The following is a 26,985-nucleotide window of genomic DNA, read 5'->3' as shown; positions in this document are numbered from 1 at the left end:
CACTTACACCAATGCTGGGGGTTATTATTGCATCCACTTACACCAATGCTCGGGGTTATTATTACACCCACTTACACCAAATGCTGGGGGTTATTATTGCATCTAACTACACCAATGTTGGGGATCATTACTGCATCCACTGACACCAATGCGCAGGGTTATTATTATTACATCCAAATACACCAATGCTGGGGAATATTACTGCATCCACTGACACCAATGGTAGGGATTATTATTGCATCCACTGGCATCAATTCTGGTGGTTACTATTACATTCACTTACACCAATGTTGGGGGTTATTATTGTATCCACTGACACCAATGCTCGGGGTTATTATTACATCCACTTACACCAATGCTGGGGGTTATTATTGCATCCACTTACACCAATGCTCTGGGTTATTATTGCATCCACTGACACCAATGCTGGGGGTTATTATTACATCCACTTACACCAATGCTGGGGGTTATTATTACATCCACTTACACCAATGCTGGGGATCATTATTGCATCCATTAGTGTGTGTTGCAGTCTTCTGCAAAACATGCACCAGGATCAACATTTTTGGGTGTTGAGGTCCTGTTTGAGTCCATTCAAATCGATAGAGCCGCTTAACTAATGCAATGCACCTCAAAAAAAAAATGCACCTAAAAAAACACATTCGTAATGTGTGGCCATCTTGAAATGTTTTGAAGGCCATACTTGACACCCTCTATAAATTATAAGTTGACCACCACTGGTTTTGCAGGTTTAGCATGTCAGAGCTCTGCAGACAGCACTATTTGTGAATCTTAAAGCAATAAAACAATACTTGCTTAGGTGTTTGCATATAATGGGTGTTCAGAGCTGTCAGGAAAAAACACACAACATGGTCCAAGTCCTTCCTCTCTTGTGTTTGTTGGTCCAAATGCAGTGAAACCATGCCATATGTCAAGTCAAGGCTTGCTGAGATTTGTAGTTCCACTGCCCTTTTGAAGTTTCAACATTGCCTAAGCTTTCCTCGGGAGCTACCCCATAACAACAGTATGAACAATTCCTGTGAAATTTGTAAAAATTGATAGTTTACAGAAGCAATTTTGTCCACGTTGCAGATGTTGGACTGTTCCTCTGCTGGCCTGGGTTAACCTGTCACGGTTGGGAGGTCACCCACCTATTTACACAGCCACCAGCTGGTGCCTTCCCGTGCCCTTCTGCCCTGGGAGTTTCCAGCTGCCATTGGCCGCTGGACGCCCCCTCCTTCCTACTCCTGTCTGTCACATTGTCAGGTGTAGGACAGGATCTGCTCTCGCCATGTGGACTCTTGGCCGGTCTCTGCATCTCAGGTCTTCCCTGGTCCCCTCTCCATCGTGGACTCTGTCACTGTCCTGTATAGGACGGTCATGTCACAAAGCGTCAGCTCCAGGGGCCAACTCAATGCTGAATTTTTCTGATGGAAGTGTCTTCAGACTCAAGAGCCGCTGGGAGGTGATGAGGGGGCTCCTTATATTTCAGATGTGCTCCTTCCCCAGCCTGGTGAAGAATTCTGAGAAGGTAGGCCACTTTTTTTGGAAGAACTGGAAACCCCTTTTACAAATTAGGCTCCTATATTACTGCGGTACCTTGAATTTAAATCTGCAAAATTCTTTCTGTTAAGCTATGCTAGGCTAGAAAGGGCTCACCAGGATCTACTTGAAGGTCTGCCCAGGAATGATGCACAACAGCCCTTCTCAACCATTTTAATATGAAGGAACTCTTGAAATACCTTACCGGTTTCAGGGACCCTGCTAATAATTACTATATCTACAGCTCACTGTACATTAGAATGATAGTCAGTGGGAAGAATGTTCCTTACATTGGTGGTCAGTGGGAAGAATGTTCCTTACATTGGTGGTCAGTGGGAAGAATGTCCCTTACATTGGTGATAATTAGGAAGAATGCCCCTTATATTGGCGGTCAGTGGAAATAAACACTCCTTACATTGGCGGTCGTTGGGAAGAATGCCCCTTGCATTGGTGGTCAGTGGGAAGAATGCCCCTTACATTGGCGGTCAGTGGGAAGAATGTCCCTTGCATTGGCGGTCAGTGGGAAGAATGCCCCTTACATTGGTGATCAGTGGGAAGAATGCCCCTTACATTGGTGGTCAGTGGGAAGAATGCTTCTTACATTGGGGGTCTGTGGAAAGAATGTCCTTTACATTGGCGGTCAGTGGGAAGAATGCCCCTTACATTGGCGGTCAGTGGGAAGAATGCCCCTTAAATTGGTGATCAGTAGGAAGAATGTCCCTTACATTGGTGGTCAGTGGGAAGAATGTCCTTTACATTGGCGGTCAGTGGGAAGAATGCCCCTTACATTGGCGGTCAGTGGGAAGAATGCCCCTTACATTGGCGGTCAGTGGGAAGAATGCCCCTTAAATTGGTGGTCAGGAGGAAGAATGCTCCTTACATTGGTGGTCAGTGGAAAGAATGCCTCTTACATTGGTGGTCAGTGGAAATAATGTCACTGGTGTCAGTGATTACTTACCTGAGAGACAGAAATTGCAATGGGTCCCTGGCAACCTCTGGATGAATCCTGGATGAAAAAGACTGATGTTAATTTCTACATTTCATATGAAAACTTTTAAAATTTTTATGTCCTTTTTATCTTTTTTATTATTGGCTCTTTCATAGATATTATGTAGTAATGTAAGACTTAACTGTCACTTACAAAGCTGTATGTTAGAAATTGTACTGTATACGTGACCTCTCTTACCATCTCTCCAGCTCATGGCAGTCTCCCGCAGGCTTCTGGGTCGCCGTCTCTTCGAATGGGGTATGAGAGGCACCGTGTACGGACAGTTTGTTGCTGGGGAGACCCTTCCGGAAATTCAGGCCTATATGGAAAGGTTGAGAAAATTAGGTATTCGGCCCATGTTGGCTGTGCCCATTGAGGAAGACCTGGGAGAGGGCAAAACTGGGTAAGCAGCAATTTCCAAGCTGAATGTCAAACATACAACTAAAACAGCATTGAAATGCAGATACGTTCACTGTTTTGCCTGCCAAAATTTGGAACCCTTGTCATTATGGTACCTTGGCCCCATTCAGAGCCAGGCCAATGGATAGGTACCTTGGGTGCTTCAGCAGGAAATGTATGCATGACCTGCTACCAAGGCCGCTAAAACAGTAGGCGAGGGGGGTAACATGGGGGAGGGGGGTACAATTTGGCCTTTTTGCTTTGGGTAATAAAGGTCCTTGTCCCAGTACTGGCCACACTACATTCATAGCTCATAGCTCCCACTTTTCTGCACTGCAGTTAAAGTATAACTAAAGGCATTTTTTTTTAGTTTTGGATAGAGTGGAAAGGGATTAGAACCCCTGTCAGTTATTGCTGTCTGTGCCCCCGTTAAGGAGATCCCACCTCTCTATTTGTCCTGTTTACCTTTATCATTAAAAGTTTAAAAAAATCCCAAATTTTGGGTCGGCCCCAGACCTGGAAGTGTCAGATCACGTCCTAGGTCACAAAGCGGTTAAAGTGGAACTTTACCCATAACTTGATAAAAAATAATGTTCTTTAGGAAGGAACATACCTTCCACATTAATAATTATGCTACCAAGTTTAATGTGTGCTGTAAATTGCCTCCAGTATTGCTCCCGTTTCTTCTTGCTGGAGGCGGCCATTTTGCTGAAGCCCAAAGCCCCTGAACAGCAGAAAATCATAAAGCGGAACTAAACCCATCGATTTTAACGGTTTCAAAAAACAGTCACATTCCTGGAATGCAGGTGTTCTTTCAGAATATCGCTACCTATCAGATTCTGCAACCGGAAGGGATGGTTGGACGAGAAAGAGTTACTGCGCATGCGCCATTCGTTCCAACGTGGCCGCTTTGCGTTCCAATAGGTTTCCTAATTTGACAGAACACAAAGCAGCGGCGGACATCTTCTTACACCCACGCAAGTCTTGAATTCTACATTCATTTTAGCAGTAAACTCATCTTATGTACTGAATACCAGTATTACATTTATATTTTTATTGTATTCTAGTAAATACAGTGAGAAACCTGGAGGTAGAAGGTGGCGACGGCCATCTTGGTACACCCCGCACTGCTCAGGGACAAACTGATTATATCGTGAAATAGACTATGTTACTCGGTCGCGGTGAAATAGTCTATTTCAGTATATAAGGTGAGTTTACTGATGAAATCAGTCTGAAATTCAAGAGTTGCTTGGGTGTAACAACATGTCTGCTGCTTTGTGTTCTGTTACATTAGGAAAGCAATTGGAACGCATAGCGGCCATGTTGGAACGCATGGCGCATGCGCAGTAAGTTTTTCTCATCTGAACGTCCCTTCCGGTTGCAGAATCTGACAAGTAGCGCTATTCTGATAGAACACCGGGATTGCAAACTGTCTTGCGTCCTCAACCAAACTGTCAGACCATCAAATGCTTGGTGTGATAACTGATCACATGTGCAGCACCATGGCAGTTGCAGATCAAACAGAAGCAGCTTCCTCTGCTGTAAAGGATAGGAGGGTTTATTTCTGCATTAAGGCTGTCAGCAGATCGGCCCTTACAAACTCAGCAGTGCCTAAAAATGGAGAGCAACTGAGCATGTGCAGAGTAGGGTGAGACTGTGTATTACAGGATTTTAAACACTATAGACACCTATTTTAATTTGTTACATATCTATACCTGCAAAATGGGCCAACCTGGGGTCATCTAGATGGACTTCATTTTTTTGATTAAAGTTCCACTTTATTAAATATATTGGTAAGTTTCATATAGATCTTTCCTGTCTGGCAGGGAGCGCTGGTACGAGCAGAATGAAGTCGTCATGTTGAACTGCGTGGATCTCTCATCCTTGGGTGGCGATCGTCCCATGATGCAGCTGAAGATCACAGCGCTCATGAGTGCTGATCTGTGCGTGAGTGAGAGACTGATGATGGGCAATAGGAGGATAAGTGGGAGGAAACCGATAGAGAACCTAAACTGAGAGCATGGTGGCAGAACCGGGACAAGGTCCTCTACCACCCAAGGCGAAAAGGCCAAAGTGCGCCCCCTACCTTCATTAGCTGATAACTGCATCAGCAGGTCCTGTCCCTTTTGTGCCAACCTTATGCTGAAGTGTCCAAGGCAGTCACTTCTACAGCCTAGGGAAGTGATGGTGAACCTTGGCACCCCTGATGTTTTGGAACTACATTTCCCATGATGCTCATGCACTCTGCAGTGTAGTTGAGCATCATGGGAAATGCAGTTCCAAAACATCTTGGCATACTTGCCAACTGTCCCGTTTTTGCCGGGACTGTCCCGGCAAATAGGAGCCTGTCCCGGGTAATTTACATTGTCCCGGCAATGTACTTATTTACACTTTGCACTTTATTTATAGTTCCATATTCCATTTTTTGTATGGTCACCCCTGAGCACATTTCACACTTTAGAATTGCAGGAAATTAGGATGAGAATTTTAAACTTTACGCAGAAGTAGTGCAGCTGAATGGGAGAATTATTCCAACTCTGCTACTTTTCAATCTCCTGTAATTCTCTCTTTGTTGAGTAGACCCTGGCCTATAATCTGATGATAAGTAGGCGAAGATTAATTATGCGGAGTGGGTGGAGCTTCAGGGAAGTGGGTGTGGTAAGTAATTGATAGCTGTGCTGCAAAGTGTCGCTGGAAATTTTTTTCAAATGTTGGCAATTATGTCTGGGGTGCCAAGGTTCGCCATCACTGGCCTAGGCCCAACCCTGCATAAGAGCCAGTGGTGGGTTACAATAGGGGCCAAATGGGCCGCTGCCCAGGACTCCAGACTCCAAATCGACCATTAGGTTAAAAAATTTTTTAGTATGTCAACTTCATTTGTAAAAGGTTTATATTTAGAAGGAGGTCAGTAATTGCACCTAGTAATAGGGTCTTATTTAAAATTCATGATCCCAGTAAACTGGCCATGAACTGAGCTCAGGGCCCGAAGGGCAAATCATCCTCAGCTGACTGAGTTTACATCAACTTTAAACAGAAAGGGAACCCCTGACAAATAAAAACTCATATAATCTTTACAGTTATACAAAAAATTAAATTTAAAAATGTATGTAGCACTGTCCCTGTAGGGCCTGCTGTATGATGACTTGTTGGGCCTCCTCTGATTACCAGCACACAGTCACTTAGGGTACAGTTCACACATTCATCCTTACTCCCAATGGCTCGTTACTCAATAAGCAGTCCAGGGGTTTTGGTTTTTGGTATTTATTGTGGAGCTTGGAAGGGAATAGTGGGATACTCCAACTGGAACTATGTACAGTGGATAAGGACAACCCTACAGACTGGGACTAAGGCGTCCCAGTACTTTTGGTTATATAGTGTACATGAATATAAGACCAATTAATACTTTAAAAATACGTAACTTATAAATAAATAACCTACAGTATATGACACCATGTATTATTAAATAACACAATAACTGCATTCTTTAGGTTATGTATTTTTTTAATAATTTTTGTATATATAATGTAGGGGATATTTAGTAAAACTGGAAAGTATAAAGACTCAATCTGCTGTCAGGTTTTATTTCCAAAGCTTAACCACCTGCCACCCAGACCATTTCTGACACTTCTCTCCTACATGTAAAAATCATTATACTTTTGCTAGAAAATTACTCAAAAGCCCCAAACATTATATATGTTTTTTTTGTTTTTTTTTTAGCAGAGACCCTAAGGAATAAAATGGTGATCGTTACAACTTTTTATGTCACACGGTATTTGCTCAGCAATTTTTCAAACACGTTTTTTTTTTTTTTTTAATAGTTTGAATTAAAAAAAAAAAAAAAAAACACTAAAGTTAGCCTGATTTTTTTGCATAATGTGAAAGATACGCCAAGGAAACAGATACCTAAAATTGTGCTCACTCGTGGATGGGCGCCAAACTTCAGTTCTTTAAAAATCTCCATAAGCGATCGCTTTAAACCTTTTTTACAGGTTACCTGTTTAGAGTTACAAAGTGCTAGAATTATTGCTCTCACTCTAATGATCGTGGCGATACCTCACATGTGTGATTTAAACACTGTTTACATATCCGGGCATGACGTACAAATGCGTTTGTTCTGCATGCGAGCACATGGAGACAGGGGTGCTTTACGATTTTTTTTTCTTTTATTGTTTATTTTGATTTTATTTTTATATTTTGACACTTTCTCTTTACATTTTTTTTCTACACTTTACACGTTTATTCCTATTACAAGGAATGTGAAGATCCCTTGTAATAGGAATATGGCATGACAGGTCCTCTTTACAGTGAGATCTGGGGTCTATAAGTCCCCACATCTCTCCTCTAGGGTGGAAAGCCTAAAATAAAAAAGAACAAACAATTAATCTTGGCTTACTAGCCGAGGCAATGGCAGTGTTTACAACTGCCGAGGCTGGATGTGACGTCATAACGTTAAGCCCGGCCTCCGAAGGTCATAGAGATGACCGGGGGTCATCTGGTCCTCGGTCAGCTCTATGAAAAAATGGCCACTGCCGGCTGATTCCTTCTCTAGATTGCCTATCACACGATACAAGGTAGAAGCCGGTAGAAGCACCAGGGGGTGGTGGGGGGTGTCCCCTCTCGCCGCCTGTAAAAATAATCAAGTGGCTGAACAGCCGCTATGATTGTTTTTACGGTGCATGGGAATCACTGGCAGAACAGAATGATATTTGAATGAATCCTGCGACTGCACTCATCATTCAGATATCCCCACTCAAAGTCCACAACATCATATGACATCGTTGGGTGGGAAGTGGTTAGTTGAACATGCTGAAGTTAGAAACTGATTGGCTACCATGCCCAGCTGCACGCGATTCTGAGTCCGCCAGCTTTAGTAAATTTACCCCTATGTGTTTATGGATTTACAAAATGTTCCCATATTTACATTACATTTAGTTTGTAGCCCTGATGAAGGGAGAGTGCGTTGGCCCCCGAAACGTGTTGGACTCCTCCACTGTTCCATCTGGTTCTCAAGTCATGTTTCACTCACTACTTGGTGTAGGACAGGTACACAGGACTAGAAAATGCCCCTGATTGTGTGATTTTCCATTCATTTAGAAATTTCTGTCCGTGTGTTTGTCTGATCCGTCTCGGAGGAAGGAGCTTAGCCCACACAGGATAGTGTCCATCATGGAGGGCGAGGTGAGTGTCTATGAGAGGATAGCACACACGTACATCGGTGGTCAGTAGCTCAGATACAACCAAACACTTCCACACTTCTACCATCTTTTCTACAGGACTCCACATTCTCCTTTCTGTCTGAACAACAGAACCAGCACCTACAGAACTCTGTTCGCAGGCTCAGCCGAGTTGGGAAGGTAGGTAAAATACTATGTTATCAACATAAATGTAATAGTGGGGATTTCCTTTAGGCTTCTGGTGATAGACGGACCGCACCATACCCCCCCTGACCACACCAGGCCGCACACCATACCCCCCCCCCCCCCACCCAGGACCACAGCAGGACAGGGGACAGGACAGAGGACAGGACACACTCACCCTGCCTGGATATCTGCAGCAGCAGGCGGCGATGGCTTCGGCTTCTTTCTCCTGTCTTCTGCCTCTCCTCCCTCCTCCTCCATGCCCAATGGCATGGCTTCTCCTTTCAGCCAATCAGGAAATGGGTCTCAAGAACGGCTTCCTTATTGGCCAGGAGGAGGATCCGTGTGACAATAGCGAATTTTTATTCGCTATTGTCACACAATTGGGTGGGCTCGGGGCGCAGTGCTCTGCGCCCCGAGCCTACCCTTTTTTAGCCTCTGGCTCTAATCACTTGGCTAAAAAAAAAAAAAGCCCCATTGAAGTCCATGTGTCCGGCGCCCCGCATGGATAAGGGAGCGGCGCCCCTGCACCAGCCGCCACTGTGTCTCCGCTGACATCCGCCGCTCCATAGAGGTGCATGGAGCATCCGATCAGGTGGATCGGATCGGAAAGCCGTGTGAAAGGGGCCTTAGGCTCTGTTCACATCTTGACGTCCCGACATCACGGGCAGAATTGCAGGACGCCCGTGCGATCCCTGACACTTTTAATGGCACCCCGATCTTGGCGCGATTTTGCCGCGATTGTCGCCCAACGAATCGCAGTAAAATCACGAAAACAGAATCGCGGGACGCCTGCTGCCCAAAAGAAGTTCTTGTACTTCTTTTGGGCGATAGGCGTCCTGCAATTCCATTTGCATGGTTTTACCACAATTCGTCTTGTACTTCTTTTTGGTGACAGGCGTCCTGCGATTCTGTTTGCACAATTTTACCGTGATTCATCAGGCGACAATTGTGGGAAAATTGCGCCGGGACCAGGGGGCCATTGGAAGTGACGGGGATTGCATGGGCGCCCCGCGATTTGCTGTAATTCAGGATCGCGGGCAGAATCGCGCAGATTCTGCCTGCGATCAAGGACACCAAGATATGATTGGAGCCTTAAGAGGGCAGAGACAATCTACAAAGTGTAATAGTAAACACTGTCCTACAGTAGTGGGCTCCAACCCCCCCCCCCCCCCCCTCAGTGGTGGAATCCATACATCTCTATCCTACAGTAGTGGACTCCAACCCCCCACAGTGCCACAGTGGTGGAATCCATACATCTCCTCCCCTACAGTGAGTGCTGGATTCCAAAATTCCCCGCACAATTCCACCGTTGTGGACTCCATACACTCCCACTCCCTGTCCTACAGTGGTGGAATCCATACATCTCCATCCTAAAGTAGTGGACTCCCAACATCAGTGCCATAGTGGTGGACTCCAATCGTCCTGACCCCCCGACCCCCCCCCCCCCAACCTCCCACAGTGGCTAACTATCACAGCTTAGGCAGGCTGCTTTTCGCCTGCAGACGATCCTAGGTAATGCCCATATGTGATGCTGAGCCTCTATGATTGAAACTGAGATCCAGTCAATGAAAGAGGCATAATAGGGACAGTCAGGCTGAGGAGGAAAGAGCTAGATGATGTTGGAAGCTCTGCAGCAAGGAAATGAGGTGGACTCTATCTGAGTTGCTGCAGCTTCTAAGGCACATTGTGAAAAGGTCACAGTGTGCAGTGAAATCAGAGTAAGCAATTTCTGTTCAGGAGAGGAGCCGGTACAACTGTGCAAGACTGAAAGGAAGGCCGAGGGTCAGATTTAAGTTTAGAAGTCATAATCTGGTTTTATCTGCAATAACGTAGACATAGGCATGCGAACAGGGTGTTCCAGGTGTGCCTGGGCACACCCTAATCACCCTGTGCGGCACAGATTACCCTTGCTGCTAGGGTCCCCCCATGTCTCCCTTGCAACACCGCTGGATTCCCTCCTCCCCCGCCGAATGCTGCGATGGATCGTTTCAGGATGGGAAATGGGTAAGGGGCAAGAAAATGTCATTTACCAGCCCCTTCCTTTTCTAAATAAACACAATGAGTGATTGGTACCAGTCACTCACTGTGTCCATTCATAGTTGAAGCATAATAAACTATGTTTACTATGATTAAGTCTGTGAATGAACAGAAGCCGCTAAGTACAGAGCACTTCCCATTCATTCGCTGTCCAGTGCAGCTGAGGCTGTAGAGAAAGGGACTGGGGAAGCTCTGTCCTCAGTCCCTTTCTTTGTCTAAAAAGTGAGAGGGTCTAAGCTTTATGGTGCACATCCTAATGCAATATGCTGCTCACACGTATGACCGTAGAAGAAACTTTATAAATGATTAGTAATAGGCATACTGAGGGATAACACAGCCCTGCTCATCTCCTGTTTCCTCTCCCAGCATGCCCAGCAGAAAGAAGTGCGGGTGTTGGTGGACGCGGAGTATACATACATGAACCCCGCTCTCAGTCTGGTCACCATGGCCATGATGGCTCAGTGTAACCGCCAGGAGCCGTGGATCTGGAACACCTACCAGTGCTATCTCAAGGTACTTCCTGTGAATTACAACTGTTATGTAACAGTATCAGCCAAATGATCAGAGCAGTGGTGATGTGCAATTTCTACTCTACTTAATGAAAATCAACTTAGATTACACAGGAGATCATGTGAACAGGGGTTTCCAATACAAAACGATAACATGAGCATTCGGGAAGCAGTTAGAACATGTGAAAACAATTATACAGCAGTTCTACTAATGGTCACGGGATGGCAGCAGAGTGCTCTGAGTTCAGTTTACTGATAGGATAGAGAGCTAAAGAAATCTCACATGTCCAAGATAGTAATCGTCCATTCAGCAGGCTGTGAGCTGGGGGGATTTCCTGCTGGCACAGACTTCACACTGGCACTGCTGATGCTGACTTCGGTCAGGAGGCTCTGGGGGCTGTAGATAGGACCACCTCACTGCTTGGACAGCTTCTCCACATGGACTGTAACAGAGTCCTCTCCAGTGACCGGGGCTTGGATAGATGCTGCATGCTCTTGTGCTCATTGCTTGTGACCCGCACACCAGACTTAACAGGGGAGGACCAAGCACCTGGGGACAGCTCACTTGTCCAGTCACTGCTGTCCCATCAGGCAGGATGTCTCTGAGTACTGGAGGCTTGGAGGAGCTGGCATTTATACTCCCAGGAGCTCGGGATGCTGGGAGCCCAGAGGATTGTGGGGAGTTGAGTTAAAGGGACTTGCACCTGAATCTGGATAAAGGGGCACACCACTACACAACCAAGACATTTATCAACTGTGGTTGATTCTTGCAAATTGAAATAACCAACATTCACACTCCATCCTTCAAGCTTAAAAACTAAGGATAAGTTTTTGGGCTTCTTTGGTAATAAGCCATTAAAGAGGTTGTAAACCCAAAAAAAAACAAAAAACTGTAAGACAAAGGCATAATGAGCTATTAGAACGAAGCCCCCGCAGTGCCGCCCGCTCACCGATGACACGGCCGACATGTTCGGCCGTCCTTCTTCCTGGTTGGCGTCCTCCGGCCATCTGATTGGCCGGAGGCGTGATGACATCACACCTGTGCATGCGCGCAAGAGCCGCCGTTTACGGCACAGGGTTCTGAAGGAACAGCATGGGTTATACGTTGAATCGCACAGCTGAGCCACCCTGCCGCATACTACAAGACTGGCCTCTATGATTAAGTCCAGCCTTATGGGCGAAACATGTCAGAGGGGGTCCAAGGCAGCTAATAAAGTTGCCTGCTTTTGAATCTTAATGGAGTGGACCTGTTCTTTTTTCTCCTTGACTTGCATGGCATAGGTGAGCCCTTGCCAGCATTCAAAACCCGGTTTCTTAGGTAGGTGGTTCAGGGCTTGGGAGCAGCGCACTCCACATTTCTGTCAATGGAAAAGAAGAGTTGGTTTCATGTTTCATTAACTGTAAATAATTTTCTGACTCCTCTCAGCCTTCCCTGAACCCCCTAGAGTTACGCTGCTGAATGTAAGTCACACATGTCCAGAAGTGGCCAGAAGAACCATACAAAATTAAGGAAAAGTTAACCCAATTTTTTTTGTATAATGTGAACGATGATGTTACACCGAGTAAATAGATACTTAACATGTCACGCTTTAAAATTGCGTCTGCCAGTGGAATGGCGGCAAACTACGGGGCTTAAAATTCTCCATAGGCAATGCTTTAATTTTTTACCATCTTTAAAAAAAAAAAGAAAAAAGGAGCCCAGGGTTATGCCCCAATGACTCAGTACCAGCTTTGCCCCGTAGGATTCGTTTCGGAACCTGTCCGAGGATTTGGACACAGCAGTGGGTTTGGGACTGTGTTTCGGGGTGAAGTTGGTGCGTGGGGCGTACATGGACAAGGAGAGGAAGTTGGCTAAAGTAAAGGGGTACCCCGACCCCGTACAGCCAGACTGGGAAGCCACTAACAGAAGGTATGGTTACTTCATATTCTCTTTTATGGCAATATCTCTTTTCCATAATCGTGACTTGTAACCATTTAATTCTTTAGCTACAATGGCTCCCTGGATAAGTTGCTGGATCTGATTGGACAGGAGGGCCAGCGTTATAACCTCATCATCGCCAGTCACAATGAGGAGTCCGTTCTTCATGCAGTACACAGGTGAGTGCATGCAGCAGGGCTTATGTTCTCCGAGAATAGGTGCAGGTACTCCCCTCTTCTGAGTCACCCCTTGTCTCCGCCCCCTACCCACCTCTGAGCGCTGTCCTTTGGTTCCACCCCCTACCCACCTCTGAGCGCTGTCCTTTGGTTCCACCCCCTACCCACCTCTGAGCGCTGTCCTTTGGTTCCACACCCTACCCACCTCTGAGCGCTGTCCTTTGGTTCCACCCCCTACCCACCTCCGAGCGCTGTCCTTTGGTTCCACCCCCTACCCACCTCCGAGCGCTGTCCTTTGGTTCCACCCTCTACCCACCTCTGAGCGCTGTCCTTTGGTTCCACACCCTACCCACCTCTGAGCGCTGTCCTTTGGTTCCACACCCTACCCACCTCTGAGCGCTGTCCTTTGGTTCCACCCCCTACCCACCTCCGAGCGCTGTCCTTTGGTTCACCCCCTACCCACCTCTGAGCGCTGTCCTTTGGTTCCACACCCTACCCACCTCCGAGCGCTGTCCTTTGGTTCCACCACCTACCCACCTCTGAGCGCTGTCCTTTGGTTCCACCCCCTACCCACCTCTGAGCGCTGTCCTTTGGTTCCACACCCTACCCACCTCTGAGCGCTGTCCTTTGGTTCCACCCCCTACCCACCTCCGAGCGCTGTCCTTTGGTTCCACCCCCTACCCACCTCCGAGCGCTGTCCTTTGGTTCCACCCTCTACCCACCTCTGAGCGCTGTCCTTTGGTTCCACACCCTACCCACCTCTGAGCGCTGTCCTTTGGTTCCACACCCTACCCACCTCTGAGCGCTGTCCTTTGGTTCCACCCCCTACCCACCTCCGAGCGCTGTCCTTTGGTTCACCCCCTACCCACCTCTGAGCGCTGTCCTTTGGTTCCACACCCTACCCACCTCCGAGCGCTGTCCTTTGGTTCCACCACCTACCCACCTCTGAGCGCTGTCCTTTGGTTCCACCCCCTACCCACCTCTGAGTGCTGTCCTTTGGTTCCACACCCTACCCACCTCCCAGTACCTCCCCCCCTTTTAGAGAATACATAACCAAGAATCATGTTGTGGTTCTAGGTAATTTGCATAGAATTTGTTAATGATAACTAGAAAAGCAGTAAAATAGATACCCTGGAATCAACAGCAATAGCCCCCCCCCCTCCCCCCCAACAATAGATTCCCCCAGCAACAATAAATCTTCCCCTGCAACAATAGAAAAAACAGTAAAATAGATCCCCCTGCAATCAGCAACAATAGACCCCCAACAACAATAGCCCCCCCACCAACAATAAATCCTCCCCTGCAACAATCGCGCCCCCCCCCAATAAATCCACCCCTGCAACAATAGACACCCCCCCCCAACAACAATAGCTCCACAGCAACAATAGTTCCCCCAAGCAAAAATAAGTCCTCCACTGCAAGAGTAGCCCCCCTCACAACAAAATGCCCTCCATAAACAATAGATTCACACCAGCAACAATTGATCCCCCAGCAGCCAGCATCAATAGACCATTCAGCTCACCCCACTGACCCCGGCACCCCTTTGCCATTGCATACATTCAGACTGGAGGGACGTTCCCCCGTGTTCCCGCTGAATAAAAGCCCCGACAAGCAGTAAGTTCTCACAATGGTTCAGTGCCACACTGGAAATAATTCATTGGTTTTAGCAGCTTCCTATAAACAGTTCTTCAATTACATTAATTCTCCTTTGCTGAACTACAGAACTCCTCCAACTTATGTCATGGAGATCAAGAGAGGGGCAGATCTGTAGTCCAGCAGAGGAGAACTCAGGCCGGGCTGACAACACAGCTTAGAGTTTCAGTGCAACAGAGGCAGTGTTGTCAGCTCAGACAGGAAGGAACTCACTGGATTTCTAGCAAATCAATAAATATTTTTTTTCTGTGTCAGACACTAAAATATCTTCCACTAATCACTCTTTGGCAGTTCTGTTACCTATCAGTAAGATGTGATTTTCCCCATCACAGGATGATGGAACTCGGCATTGATAAGCACAGCGGAGCAGTGTGTTTCGGACAGTTGCTGGGCATGTGTGACCACGTCTCGCTCACGCTGGGTATGTTTCCTGCTAGGACACCCCATACCCAGATATAATGAAAAGAGGCTTCCAAATATCTAAAAGAATCCTTGCTCTCTGTGTAAGCAGTGGTCTGTCTGCAGAGGTCCAAAGCACCCCCTGATGAGTCAAGGCCAAAGCTTTCCAATCAGCAAGTAGCATGAACTTTTCTGGTTAGAGAGATATTGGCAGGGGGTGTCTCAGACTTCTGCAGAGAGACCACTGCTTCTACATGGAGAGCAAATGTCCTTCTCTGCAGCATGCGGGCGCGGGACAGGCTTTTCTACTCAGGCTGTGGCTGCTTTCGAGCAAAAATAAACTGCAAGGCTTTGGACACCTTTTTTATTTTGGTGCACCTTGAATATATTTAAGTAAATTACCTCAAAGTTCAGTTAGTTTACTTACCTCAATGGTAAGATCTCTGTACTATAATTCCCGTACTCTTAGAAATTTTGGTTGTTTCCATCTTTGGGTGCTCTATCTCCTGTTACATGTTTCTTAATATAAAATAAATAAAAATACAGCAGAGATGATGGGACCCCTCATAATGGGCACATCAGGTGTACAGACCTGGGAACTCAGTACAGGGATAGTGAGAACCCCTCATAATGGGCATAGCAGGTGTACAGACCCGGGAACTCAGCAAAGGGTTGTTGGTGGGAACCCCCATTATGGGTACAGCAGGTGAACAGACCCAGGAACTCGGCACAGGGATGGTGGGAACCCCTCATAATGGGCACAGCAGGTGTACAGACCCGGGAACTCAGCACAGGGATGGTGGGAACCCCTCATAATGGGCACAGCATGTGTACAAACCCGGGAACCCAGCAAAGGGTTGTTGGTGGGAACCCCCATTATGGGTACAGGTGAACAGACCCAGGAACTCGGCACAGGGATGGTGGGAACCCCTCATAATGGGCACAGCAGGTGTACAGACCCAGGAACTCAGCACAGGGATGGTGGGAACCCCTCATAATTGGCACAGCAGGCGTACAGACCTGGGAACTTAGCACAGGGATGGTGGGAACTCCTCATAATGGGCACAACAGGTGTACAGACCCGGGAAAACAGCACAGGGGTGGTGGGAACCCCCTTATAATGGGCACAGCAGGTGTACAAACCCGGGAACCCAGCAAAAGGGTTGTTGATTGGAACCCTCGTAATGGGCACAGCAGGTGCACAGACCTGGGAAAGTGTCAGCATCTGCTAGCATGTTTGTGCGAACTGGATCTTTGAAAGGTATGATCCACTAGTCATGGGCTCCTGGCCCTTTTCTCTCTAACATTTTTTTTGTATTTTTTTTTATTTATTAGATAAGCTCTATATTATTGCTTTCTCTATCTTTTGCTTATTTCTATCCTTCCTCCAGGTCAGGCAGGCTATTTGGTGTATAAGTCTATTCCGTATGGATCGGTGGATTCTGTGCTGCCCTATCTGGTCCGGAGGGCCCAGGAGAACCAGAGTGTCCTGCAAGGGATCCGGAAGGAGAGAGACCTCTTACATCAAGAGTGGAAGAGACGTCTTCTGGGCCGAAACTAGAACCATCCAACAGGAGATCCACCCAGACAGTGGGGGGGCATATTGCAGGGGACTTTGTACATACATGACCGTCCTGAGGGTTCCCCTGGAAGGATTCTTATCATCCCGAGCACAGTCCAGAGTTCTGCCCACTGATGTTGTTTTTTTCTGTGTTACACTCAGAAATGTATTTTATATCCATGCTGCATTAAATGATGGTACCATTTTCTACAAACTCCACCCCAATCTGTCAAGTGATTATTTCAGTAAAACATTTTCTAGAATGGGCTTTTGGGGACAGCATGGGGTCTCTTTTATGTAGATTACTGTAATCTACAGAGCGCCAGACAAAGAGTAAGAAGAATAAAAAAAATTGGCTGCCCTCCATGAAGATTCAAATTAACAAAGATCTTCTCTACTGATGGGTTTCACCCCCAAGACTGGGTTTAATCATTCTACAAGTCTGGCCTCTATGATTAAGTCCAGCCTTATGGGCGAAACATGTCAGAGGGAGTCCAGGGCAGCTAATAAAGTCGCCTGCTTTTGAATCTTAATGGAGTGGAGTTGTTCTTTTTCTCTCCTTGACTTGCATGGTTTATAGGGCATAGGTGAGCCCTTGCCAGCATTCAAAATCCGGTTTCTTAGGTAGGTGGTTTAGGGCTTGGGAGCAGCACACTCCACATTTTCTGTCAATGAAAAAGAGTTGGTTTCATGAACTGTAAAGAATTTTCTGACTACTCTTAGCCTTCCCTGAACCCCTAGAGTTCCACTGCTGAATTTAAGTCACACATGTCCAGAAGTGGCCAGAAGAACCATAGAAAATTAAGGAAAATGTATTACAATTTGCCCAGATTGTCTCTTGGGGCTTATTCCTATCTATCCTGACTGCCTTAGAGAAGTGGTCTCCAAACTGCGACCTGGGGGCTAGATGCAGCCCTTTTCTTGGCTTTATTAGGCCCTTGAGGTGCTATTCCTCCCACAAGATATTATTCTATCAACTGACATCAAAAATGGGGCACCATTTCTCTCACTGACACCACCAATGGGGCACTATTCCTCCCAATGATACCAACCATGGGGCACTATTCCTCCCACTAATACAAATGATGGGGTACTATTTCTCCCACTAATATCCAATGATGGGTCACCATTCCTCCAACTGACACCAATGATGGGTTACTGTTCCTCCGTAAGATACTAATGCTAAGGCACTATTCCTCCCACTGATATCAATGATGGGGTACTATGCCTCCCAATGATACCAATGATTGGGCACTACTCCTCCCACTGATATCAATGATGGGACACTATTCCTCCCATTGATAACAATGATGGGATACTAATTCTCCCACTGACGCCAATGATGGGGCACTATTCCTCCCACTAATACAAATGATGGGGCACTATTCCTCCCACTAATACAAATGATGGGGCACTATTTCTCCCACTAATATCCAATGATGGGTCACTATTCCTCCCACAGACACCAATGGTGGGTTACTTTTCCTCCCAACAATACTAATGATAAGGCACTATTCCTCCCACTGATATCAATGATGGGGTACTATGCCTCCCAATGATACCAATGATTGGGCACTACTCCTCCCACTGATACCAATGATAGGGCACTACTCCTCCCACTGATACCAATGATAGGGCACTACTCCTCCCACTGATACCAATGATGGGGCACTACTCCTCCCACTGATACCAATGATAGGGCACTACTCCTCCCACTGATACCAATGATGGGGCACTACTCCTCCCACTGATACCAATGATAGGGCACTACTCCTCCCACTGATACCAATGATAGGGCACTACTCCTCCCACTGATACCAATGATAGGGCACTACTCCTCCCACTGATATCAATGATGGGGCACTACTCCTCCCACTGATACCAATGATAGGGCACTACTCCTCCCACTGATACCAATGATGGGGCACTACTCCTCCCACTGATACCAATGATAGGGCACTACTCCTCCCACTGATACCAATGATAGGGCACTACTCCTCCCACTGATATCAATGATGGGGTACTATGCCTCCCAATGATACCAATGATTGGGCACTACTCCTCCCACTGATACCAATGATAGGGCACTACTCCTCCCACTGATACCAATGATAGGGCACTACTCCTCCCACTGATACCAATGATGGGGCACTACTCCTCCCACTGATACCAATGATAGGGCACTACTCCTCCCACTGATACCAATGATGGGGCACTACTCCTCCCACTGATACCAATGATAGGGCACTACTCCTCCCACTGATACCAATGATAGGGCACTACTCCTCCCACTGATACCAATGATAGGGCACTACTCCTCCCACTGATATCAATGAGGGGGCACTATTCCTCCCATTGATAACAATGATGGGATACTAATTCTCCCACTGATGCCAATGATGGGGCACTATTCCTCCCAACGATACCAATGATGTGGCACTATTCCTCCCCAATACCAAATGGGGCGATGCTTACTCCCAAATTTACACTCTAACTGGCCACAGTCTGGCCGCCCTAAAATATAAAGGGCAAAAAATTGGGCATTTATTTAGAAAGTTTGGAGACCTAGAGTTTACCCTAGACCAGTGTTTCTCAATCTCAGAATGCTCTAATTCTGAGCTATACCCCCTTGGATTTTGGAGAACTTTGTTTTTATCTTTTGTCTCCAACAATCCTCATGGAAGAACTTCAAAAAAATGTCAACACCAAAAGGTTTAATTCAAGTGTGGCGTAACTAAACCTGCATGAAGGAACAACCTGGATGTGGACCAGAGCTTTTTTTTAGTTGGAACGTTGTGAAACTCTCGCTCTCCACTCCCCACTGTCACTTGTAAAGGTTTCTGCCTTCTGTGTTTACAAGGATAACTTTCCTCTCAACGGCTGTTACAGGTCCCTGCCTGCCATGCACTCACTGTGGAGATGCCGATGCGGGTGCAGTATGGGATGGGGCATCATGTGGTAAGCTGCACTGTGATTCCACTCTATGCCTGGGTGCACAGATAATGACCAATGATCTCCATGCAAGTGAGGGAGAGTGGTGGAGCCCAACCATGTAGTGGAGGGAGATGTGTTCAGTGATAGGGGCTGGGGGAGCATGGTTGTCAGAGGTCGGCCGCCCGCCCTGGCCCCATTGAGGATGAGACAGAGGGTGCCGAGGGACATGAGGGACACGAGTGCATGTGGGTATTGATTGCAGAACCTGCAGCAGGGAATGCAACTCAAGGGAGGATGTGGAACCAGATGAGCAGGAACAGCAGTAGTGTGCAGAGGACTGGTCCAGACTAAAGGGGCACTCCGCTAGATGGTTCAGGATAGGCAGCTTATCAGGACAGTCGGGCAAGTACTGGGAGCCAGGATCAGAGGCAGAAGCAGGGACTCAGGAATAGCCAGGGTCATCAACAACCAGGCTGCGAAGTACCAAGTCATGAGCCAGAGTCGGGAATGGAGTCGGGTCAAGGGTAAACGACAAGACCAAAGCAGAATCCAGTGTCAGGTCAAGAACACGCCAGGTTCATAATAGGGAGAACATGCCGGATCAATCAGGACACAGGGCACAGCTGAAGATCAGTCAGCAAAGGATATAGAAATGAGCTCCCTTTAAATAGCCCATCTGGCGCCAACAAGGATTGCACCTGTGCGTGATCTGGAATTTGCGTGTGCCTGTTAGCCGTTTTTGGGAAATACCATGCGCATGCGCATATCTATGCACCAGACATCTCACAGGATTTCCCTGACAGTGGTGCAGAGGTTAGAGATGAGAAGGGGTGGAAGTGAGATATGGACAGGCTGTGAAAGAGAGCTAAACCCTGCACTCTGTATGTAGCGCATTCCTCAACCCTGCCCTCTGCACACAGCACACTTCTCAACCCTGCACCCTGCACACTCCTCAACCCTGCACTCTGCACACACCTAAACCCTGTACTCTGCACACACTTAAACCCTGCAATCTGCATACAACGCACCCCTGAACTTCGCACTCTGTACATAGCACATCCCTGCCGAAGGCAAAATCACCTTGGGGTCATCCAGAGGCAAAAACACCCTGGGGTCAGCTGAGGGCAAAATCACCCTGAAGTCAACCGGAGGTAAAATCACCCTGGGGTCTTCTGGAAGCAAAAACACATGGGGTCAGCCGGAGGCAAAAACACTCTGGAGTCTTCCGGAGGCAAAATCAACCTACGGGGTCAGTAGAAAACAAAATGCCCTAGCAGGAGGCAAAAGCGCGTCAGGGTGTAGCAGGTAGCAAGAATGCCCCAGCATCAGTGGAAGACAAAAGCAACTCCACAGTTGTCAGAGTAAGGGAAAAATGCCCTGGGGTCAGCAGGGAGCAAAATGCCCCAGGGTAAGCAAGGAGCAAAAAATTCCCTGGCGTCAGTAGGAGGGGTACGGGTGACACACTGGACAGGGGTCTGGCTTATTACAGACACCAGATGATAGCATAATGGTGGGGACATAGGGAGGGTCAGCAGGACCCCTGGATTTAGTTCAAATCTGGGACAGTCCTGTGGACACTGGGATGGTTGGAAAGTATGTATAGTGTAAATTCAGAATGAACCCTCTGCACACTGCTGTACTCCCTTCACAGAATGTTTGCATAAAAATAGGGATCCTGGCTTTGCAGATATTACAATATGTACAGTATCTCACAAAAGTGAGTACACCCCTCACATTTTTGTAAATATTTGATTATATCTTTTCATGTGACAACATTGAAGAAATGACACTTTGCTACAATGTAAAGTAGTGAGTGTACAGCTTGTATAACAGTGTAAATTTGCTGTCCCCTCAAAATAACTCAACACACAGCCATTAATGTCTAAACTGCTGGCAACAAAAGTTAATACACCCCTAAGTGACAATGCCCAAATTGGGCCCAATTAGCCATTTTCCCTCCCCCGTGTCACGTGACTCATTCGTCTTACAAGGTGTCAGGTGTGTTAAATTTGGTGTTATCGCTCTCACTCTCTCATACTGGTCACTGGAAGTTCAACATGGCACCTCATGGCGAAGAACTCTCTGAGGATCTGAAAAAAAGAAAAAACTAAGGAATTTCCCTCTCTAAGCCCTGGCATGTATAACGTATTATTCTAGGTCTATCAATACAGACCCAGCCAAGTTGGCACTTACTACTTGTGCTTAAAGATACATGAAGGTTTTATAACCCGCTAAGATCTCATATCTGCCAACATGGTCTTCCGTCCTTGAATTTACAGAGTTCCTGCATATCTGTCTGAGCTCTGGCGCTTCCTGGGCTATCGAGAAAGGCAATCTGACCGAAACGCGTCTAGTCCTGTCCAGACATCTCAGACTCTCTCTGTACCAAAGACGTATTTATGACCATGCTTTTATGATATATGTTTCTCATGTCTTTGTCTTACTTTTTTGTATTTCATGAAAATTTTGTAATAAATTTATATACCCCATACTCAAGTCCTGGTTCTTGCCGTTTAAAGTCTCACCTCTCAGGGGTTTTTTTGTTTTGAAACTGAAAAAAAGAATTGTTGCTCTATATAAAGATGGCCTAGGCTATAAGAAGATTGCCAAAACCCTGAAACTGAGCTGCAGCACGGTGGCCAAGACCATACACCGGTTTAACAGGACAGATTTCACTCAGAACAGGCCTCGCCATGGTCTACCAAAGAAGTTGAGTGCACGCGCTCAGCGTCATATCCAGAGGTTGTCTGTGGGAAATAGAGGTATGAGTGCTGCCAGCATTGCTGCAGAGGTTGAAGGGGTAGGGGGGTCAGCCTGTCAGTGCTCAGACCATACGCCGCACACTGCATCAAATTGGTCTGCATGGCTGTCATCCCAGAAGGAAGCCTCTCCTAAAAGGTGTTGCACAAGAAAACCTGCAAACAGTTTGCTGAAGACAATCAGACTAAAGCCTCGTACACACGCACCGATTGTTGGCAGTGAATATTCGGCCAACGTCCAATCGGCCGATTGTCGGCTTGTTAGTATGATGATTCCGACAACCGACTGCGACTTTTCGGCCGAACAAAATCTGGTGCGCATGCTATAAAATTTTTGTTGGCCATCAACAGAATGGCCGATTGTTCGTCAGTCAGTACAGATTTCGGCAGACAAACATCAGATGAGCAAGACTGGGCATGCTCAGAGAAGACAAAGCACACGGAAAGTAAACCAACACATGACATCACTTCTGAAGTTGGTTGTTGTTGGCCGAAAAAATTTGTGTGCAGTCTAGAGCACATTTCAACCAACACAACAACACTGGACAAAAGACGGCCGATCGGTCGGCCAACAATCGTTGCGTGTGTACGAGGCTTAAGGACATGGATTACTGGAACCATGTCCTGTGGTCTTATGAGACCAAGATAAACTTATTTGGTTCAGATGGTGTCAAGCGTGTGTGGCGGCAACCAGGTGAGGAGTACAAAGACAAGTGTGTCTTACCTACAGTCATGCATGGTGGAGGGACTGTCATGGTCTGGGGCTGCATGAGTGCTGCCGGCACTGGGGAGCTACAGTTCATTGAGGGAACCATGAATGCCAACATGTACTGTGACATGCTGAAGTAGAACATGATCCCCTCCCTTCAGAGACTGGGCCGCAGGGCAGTATTCCAACATGATAGCGACCCCAAACACACCTCCAAGACGACCACTGCCTTGCTAAAGAAGCTGAGGGTAATGGTGATGGATTGGCCAAGCATGTCTCCAGACCTAAACCCTATTGATCATCTGTGGGGCATCTTCTAACAGAAGGTGGAGGAGTGCAAGGTCTCTAACATCCACCAGCTCTGTGATGTCATCATGGAGGAGTGGAAGATGACTCCGGTGGCAACCTGTGAAGCTCTGGTGCAGTGTTTCACAACTCCGGTTCTCAGGGCACACTAACAGGCCAGATTTTAAGTATTACCTTAGGGAGATGCAGACCAGAATACTGAAATCACTGAGCAGCAAATGATATCACCTGTGATGTATTTAAGGTTTTTTGCAAACCTGGCCTGTTAGTGGGTCCTGAGGACCGGAGTTGAGAAACACTGCTCTGGTGAACTCCATGCCCAAGAGGGTTAAGGCAGTGCTGGAAAATAATGGTGGCCACACAAAATATTGACACTTTGGGCCCAATTTGGACATTGTCACTTAGGGGTGTACTCACTTTTGTTGCCAGAGGTTTAGACATTAATGGCTGTGCGTTGAGTTATTTTGAGGGAACAGTAAATTTACACTGTTATACAAGCTGTACACTCACTACTTTACATTGTAGCAAAGTGTCATTTCTTCAGTGTTGTCACATGAAAAGATAGAATAAAATATTTACAAAAATTTGAGGGGTGTACTGACTTTTGTAAGATACTGCACATATTGTAATATCTGCGAACCCAGGATCCCTGTTTTTATGCAAACATTCTGTGAAGGGAATACAGCAGTGTGCGGAGGGTTCATTCTGAATTTACACTGTACATACTTCCCAACCATCCCAGTGTAAGGCTCGATTCACATTAGTGTGATGACAGACATCGCATGTGATTCGGAGCGCACTGCTCTAAAAATCACATGCGATGTCTGTGCATTGCGAATTCAGCCATACAGATAGTATACAGATAGTATGGCTGAATTTGCATCTGATTCAGCACAAACACGCACAGGACCCTTTTTTGGGTCCGCACCAGAATCGGATCGCATGGTGGTTGACACGTATGCGATCTGATTCATGTCCGAATGTCAGATCACACTGCAATATGTGAACTAATTTGGGGGTGTCGTTAACTTTGAATTGACACCAGCGATTCCATCTGACAGTGTGAACTGCCTGCTCTGGGATTGCGATGCGGGAACCCACAGTAGATTCGCAGGGTTCCCGCATCGCATAAGTGTCCAAGTTGGCCAATTGCATTAAGTCCTGGTTCACACTTATGCGATGAGGGAACCCTACGAATCTACTGCGGGTTCCCGCATCGCATTCAAATCGCAGGCAGTTCACACTGCCATATGCGAATCCCTGGGGGTGTCAATTCAAAATTAACGACACCCCCAGATCAGTTCACATATCGCAGTGCGAACTGACATTCGGACATGAATCGGATCGCATAAGTGTGATCCACCATGCGATCCAATTCTGGTGCGGACCCAAAAAAGGGTTCTGTGCGTGTTTGTGATGATGCGAATTCAGCTATACAATCTGCATGGCTGAATTCGCATCGCATGTGATTTTCAGAGCAGTGCGCACCGAATCACATGCGATGTCTGCCATGGCACTAATGTGAACCGAGCCATAAACTATCAAATGTGGCATTATATGCGAACCATAGATTCCTGTATGATGCAAACCTTTGCTATAAATATATCACATAAAGGGTTAATTTAGGATCTATAGGGTTAACATGCGCACACCCCTATAGAGTCCTATCCGTTATATACTGTATATGTGCAGTATTTGGATCTGCTAACAGATTAATCTTTTCTTCTCTTTCATTATTATTATTATTATAGAGTGTTTTCTTTAATTATAAATACAAAGTATCTTTTCATTCCTCATCCCCGGACTCTGCATGGAGTATAACAATAGATCATGTTATTGCTGAATGGATAATAATTAGCTCGGTGTGTTCTCTGATTAGTGAACTTTGACCTGTGGCGGTGCCTTTTTGCTGGCTGGGGGCCCAGAGTGGCTCCTGATATAGAAACTCCCAGTGCTGACCTTACAGAGCGGAGACCCCGGAACCAAATCCAACATGACGGGGGAGGAGAGAGGAGGACTATCACTGACTGCACCACTGAGAGAGGAAATCATGGAGTAGAGAAGAGTTCACAGAGGAGAAAATAACAGAAGTGTTCTTTATTCCTCCATCCAGAAAACCCGCCATGGACACCAAGTAAGAGCCAACGACGCGATATATACAGATAACGCCGAGCTGGGCGCACACGTTAAAGTATAACTAAAGGCAAAACTTTTTTGCACCATAAATATTTCTCTGCAAGAAAAGCAGCTTGCTAAAAGAATGGCATAAGTAGTTCTACTTGAATCACAATGTAGATTGCAGCACTAGGAGTGAGACTGTAGCTTCCACCCAAAAAAATTCCCCTTCAGGGAAAAAAACAATTTGACTTCTATGTTATATTGCAACTATGGAAGAGCCCTGGGGCCATGATAACATTTTTTTTTTCAAAGATTTCTGAGCTTGAATTTTTTATTTTGTTTTTTTTTTTAAAGAATTCTGAGTTTGAAAGTCAGAATTCTGAGATTACAAGTTTGGACAATGCTAAAATTTTTATCAAACACAATTTTGAGATTAAAAGTCAGAATTCTGAGATTAAAAAGTCAGAATTCTGAGATTAAAAAGTCAGAATTCTGAGTTTAAAAGTCAGAATTCTGACTTTTAATTTTAGAATTCTGACTTTTAAACTCAGAATTCTGACTTTTAGGGTCGGTTCACACTGGGGTGACACGACTCCTTACTACTTCGGGAGGCAACTTGTCAGTCCCGTGCACTACGACTTCAGAGGGACTTGCAGGGACTTCACATAATGGAAGTCTATGCAAGTCGCTCCGAGGTTGCCCCCCGAAGTAGTACAGGACCCTTTTTCTAAGTCGGAGCGACTTGTGTCGCTCCTATTAGAACGGGTCCTGTAGCGGTCAATGGACCGCGAGGGAGCGCGACTTGTCAGGCTGACAAGTCGCCTGACAAGTCGCGCTAATGTGAACCGGGTCTTAATTTAAGAATTCTGACTTTTAAACTCAGAATTCAGACTTTTAAACTCAGAATTCTAACTTTTAATCTCAGAATTGTGTTTAATACATTTTAGCATGGTCCAAACTTGTAATCTCAGAGTTCTGGCTTTCAAACCCAGAATTCTGACTTTCAAACCCAGAATTCTGACTTTCAAACCCAGACTCTAACTTTCAAACCAAGAATTCTGACTTTCAAACCCAGAATTCTGACTTTCAAACCCAGAATTCTGATTTCCAAACCCAGAATTCTGTAAAAAAGAAAAAAATTTTCAAGCTCAGAAATCTTTGGAAAAAAAAATGTTATGATGGCCCCAGGGCTCTTCCATATGCAACCACCAGGGCTCCCACAGTCATTGTGAAGGGAGGACTCCATCACCACCAGGTGCTCCAGGTGAAAACTCACTAGTAGGGATGATTCAGGAAAGCTGTCAAAGCCAACAGCCAATCGTAGGCAGGAGAGGCATTCTCCGCTCCATAGCCGCACATATGCAAGGCTGCCTATGATTGGCTGTTGGCTTTGACAGCTTTCTGGTGGCGTAGGTCAGATGGGTTCAGACTCATCCAAACATGCTTGAGCTCATCCCTCCTCGCTAGTAGAGATGGGCTTAGGTGTGTTTGAGATCCCACGTGCCCAATCACGCCAGGAAGCCACCGCTGTCCTCTGCTAATCACAGGCAGCGAGACATTCTTGGATCTGTGCAGCTGCAGATTGGGAAACATCTCACTGCCGATGATTGGCGGAGA

The 26,985-nt window shown here is 46.4% G+C and overlaps 1 protein-coding gene across 3 annotated transcripts in view; it reads left to right on the top strand.

Annotated features, from left to right (window-relative positions):
- Positions 1–1,210: 1,210 nt before the first annotated feature.
- LOC309558150 (hydroxyproline dehydrogenase-like) overlaps positions 1,211–26,985 on the top strand; it is a 44,561-nt gene continuing 18,786 nt past the window's right edge. Inside the window, exons 1-10 of one of the 3 annotated variants that reach the window (XM_082261151.1) lie at positions 1,211–1,531; positions 2,740–2,933; positions 4,756–4,876; positions 8,024–8,107; positions 8,203–8,283; positions 10,693–10,839; positions 12,578–12,744; positions 12,822–12,932; positions 14,915–15,003; positions 16,373–16,553. In XM_082261151.1, coding sequence (XP_082117277.1) covers positions 1,292–1,531; positions 2,740–2,933; positions 4,756–4,876; positions 8,024–8,107; positions 8,203–8,283; positions 10,693–10,839; positions 12,578–12,744; positions 12,822–12,932; positions 14,915–15,003; positions 16,373–16,542 — 1,404 coding nt within the window. In that variant the 5' untranslated portion in view covers positions 1,211–1,291 and the 3' untranslated portion in view covers positions 16,543–16,553. Of the gene's footprint in view, positions 1,532–2,739; positions 2,934–4,755; positions 4,877–8,023; positions 8,108–8,202; positions 8,284–10,692; positions 10,840–12,577; positions 12,745–12,821; positions 12,933–14,914; positions 15,004–16,372; positions 16,554–25,230; positions 25,385–26,985 lie in introns of those variants that run through there. The other 2 variants (XM_082261153.1, XM_082261152.1) reach the window with 2 other exon arrangements.

This window comes from Pelophylax lessonae (assembly GCF_965119305.1).
Source record: "Pelophylax lessonae genome assembly, chromosome: 6".
In the NCBI taxonomy this organism is placed as follows: domain Eukaryota; kingdom Metazoa; phylum Chordata; class Amphibia; order Anura; family Ranidae; genus Pelophylax; species Pelophylax lessonae.
Note: the sequence above shows the minus strand (reverse complement) of the source record. Positions and strands in the feature narration are given on the sequence as shown.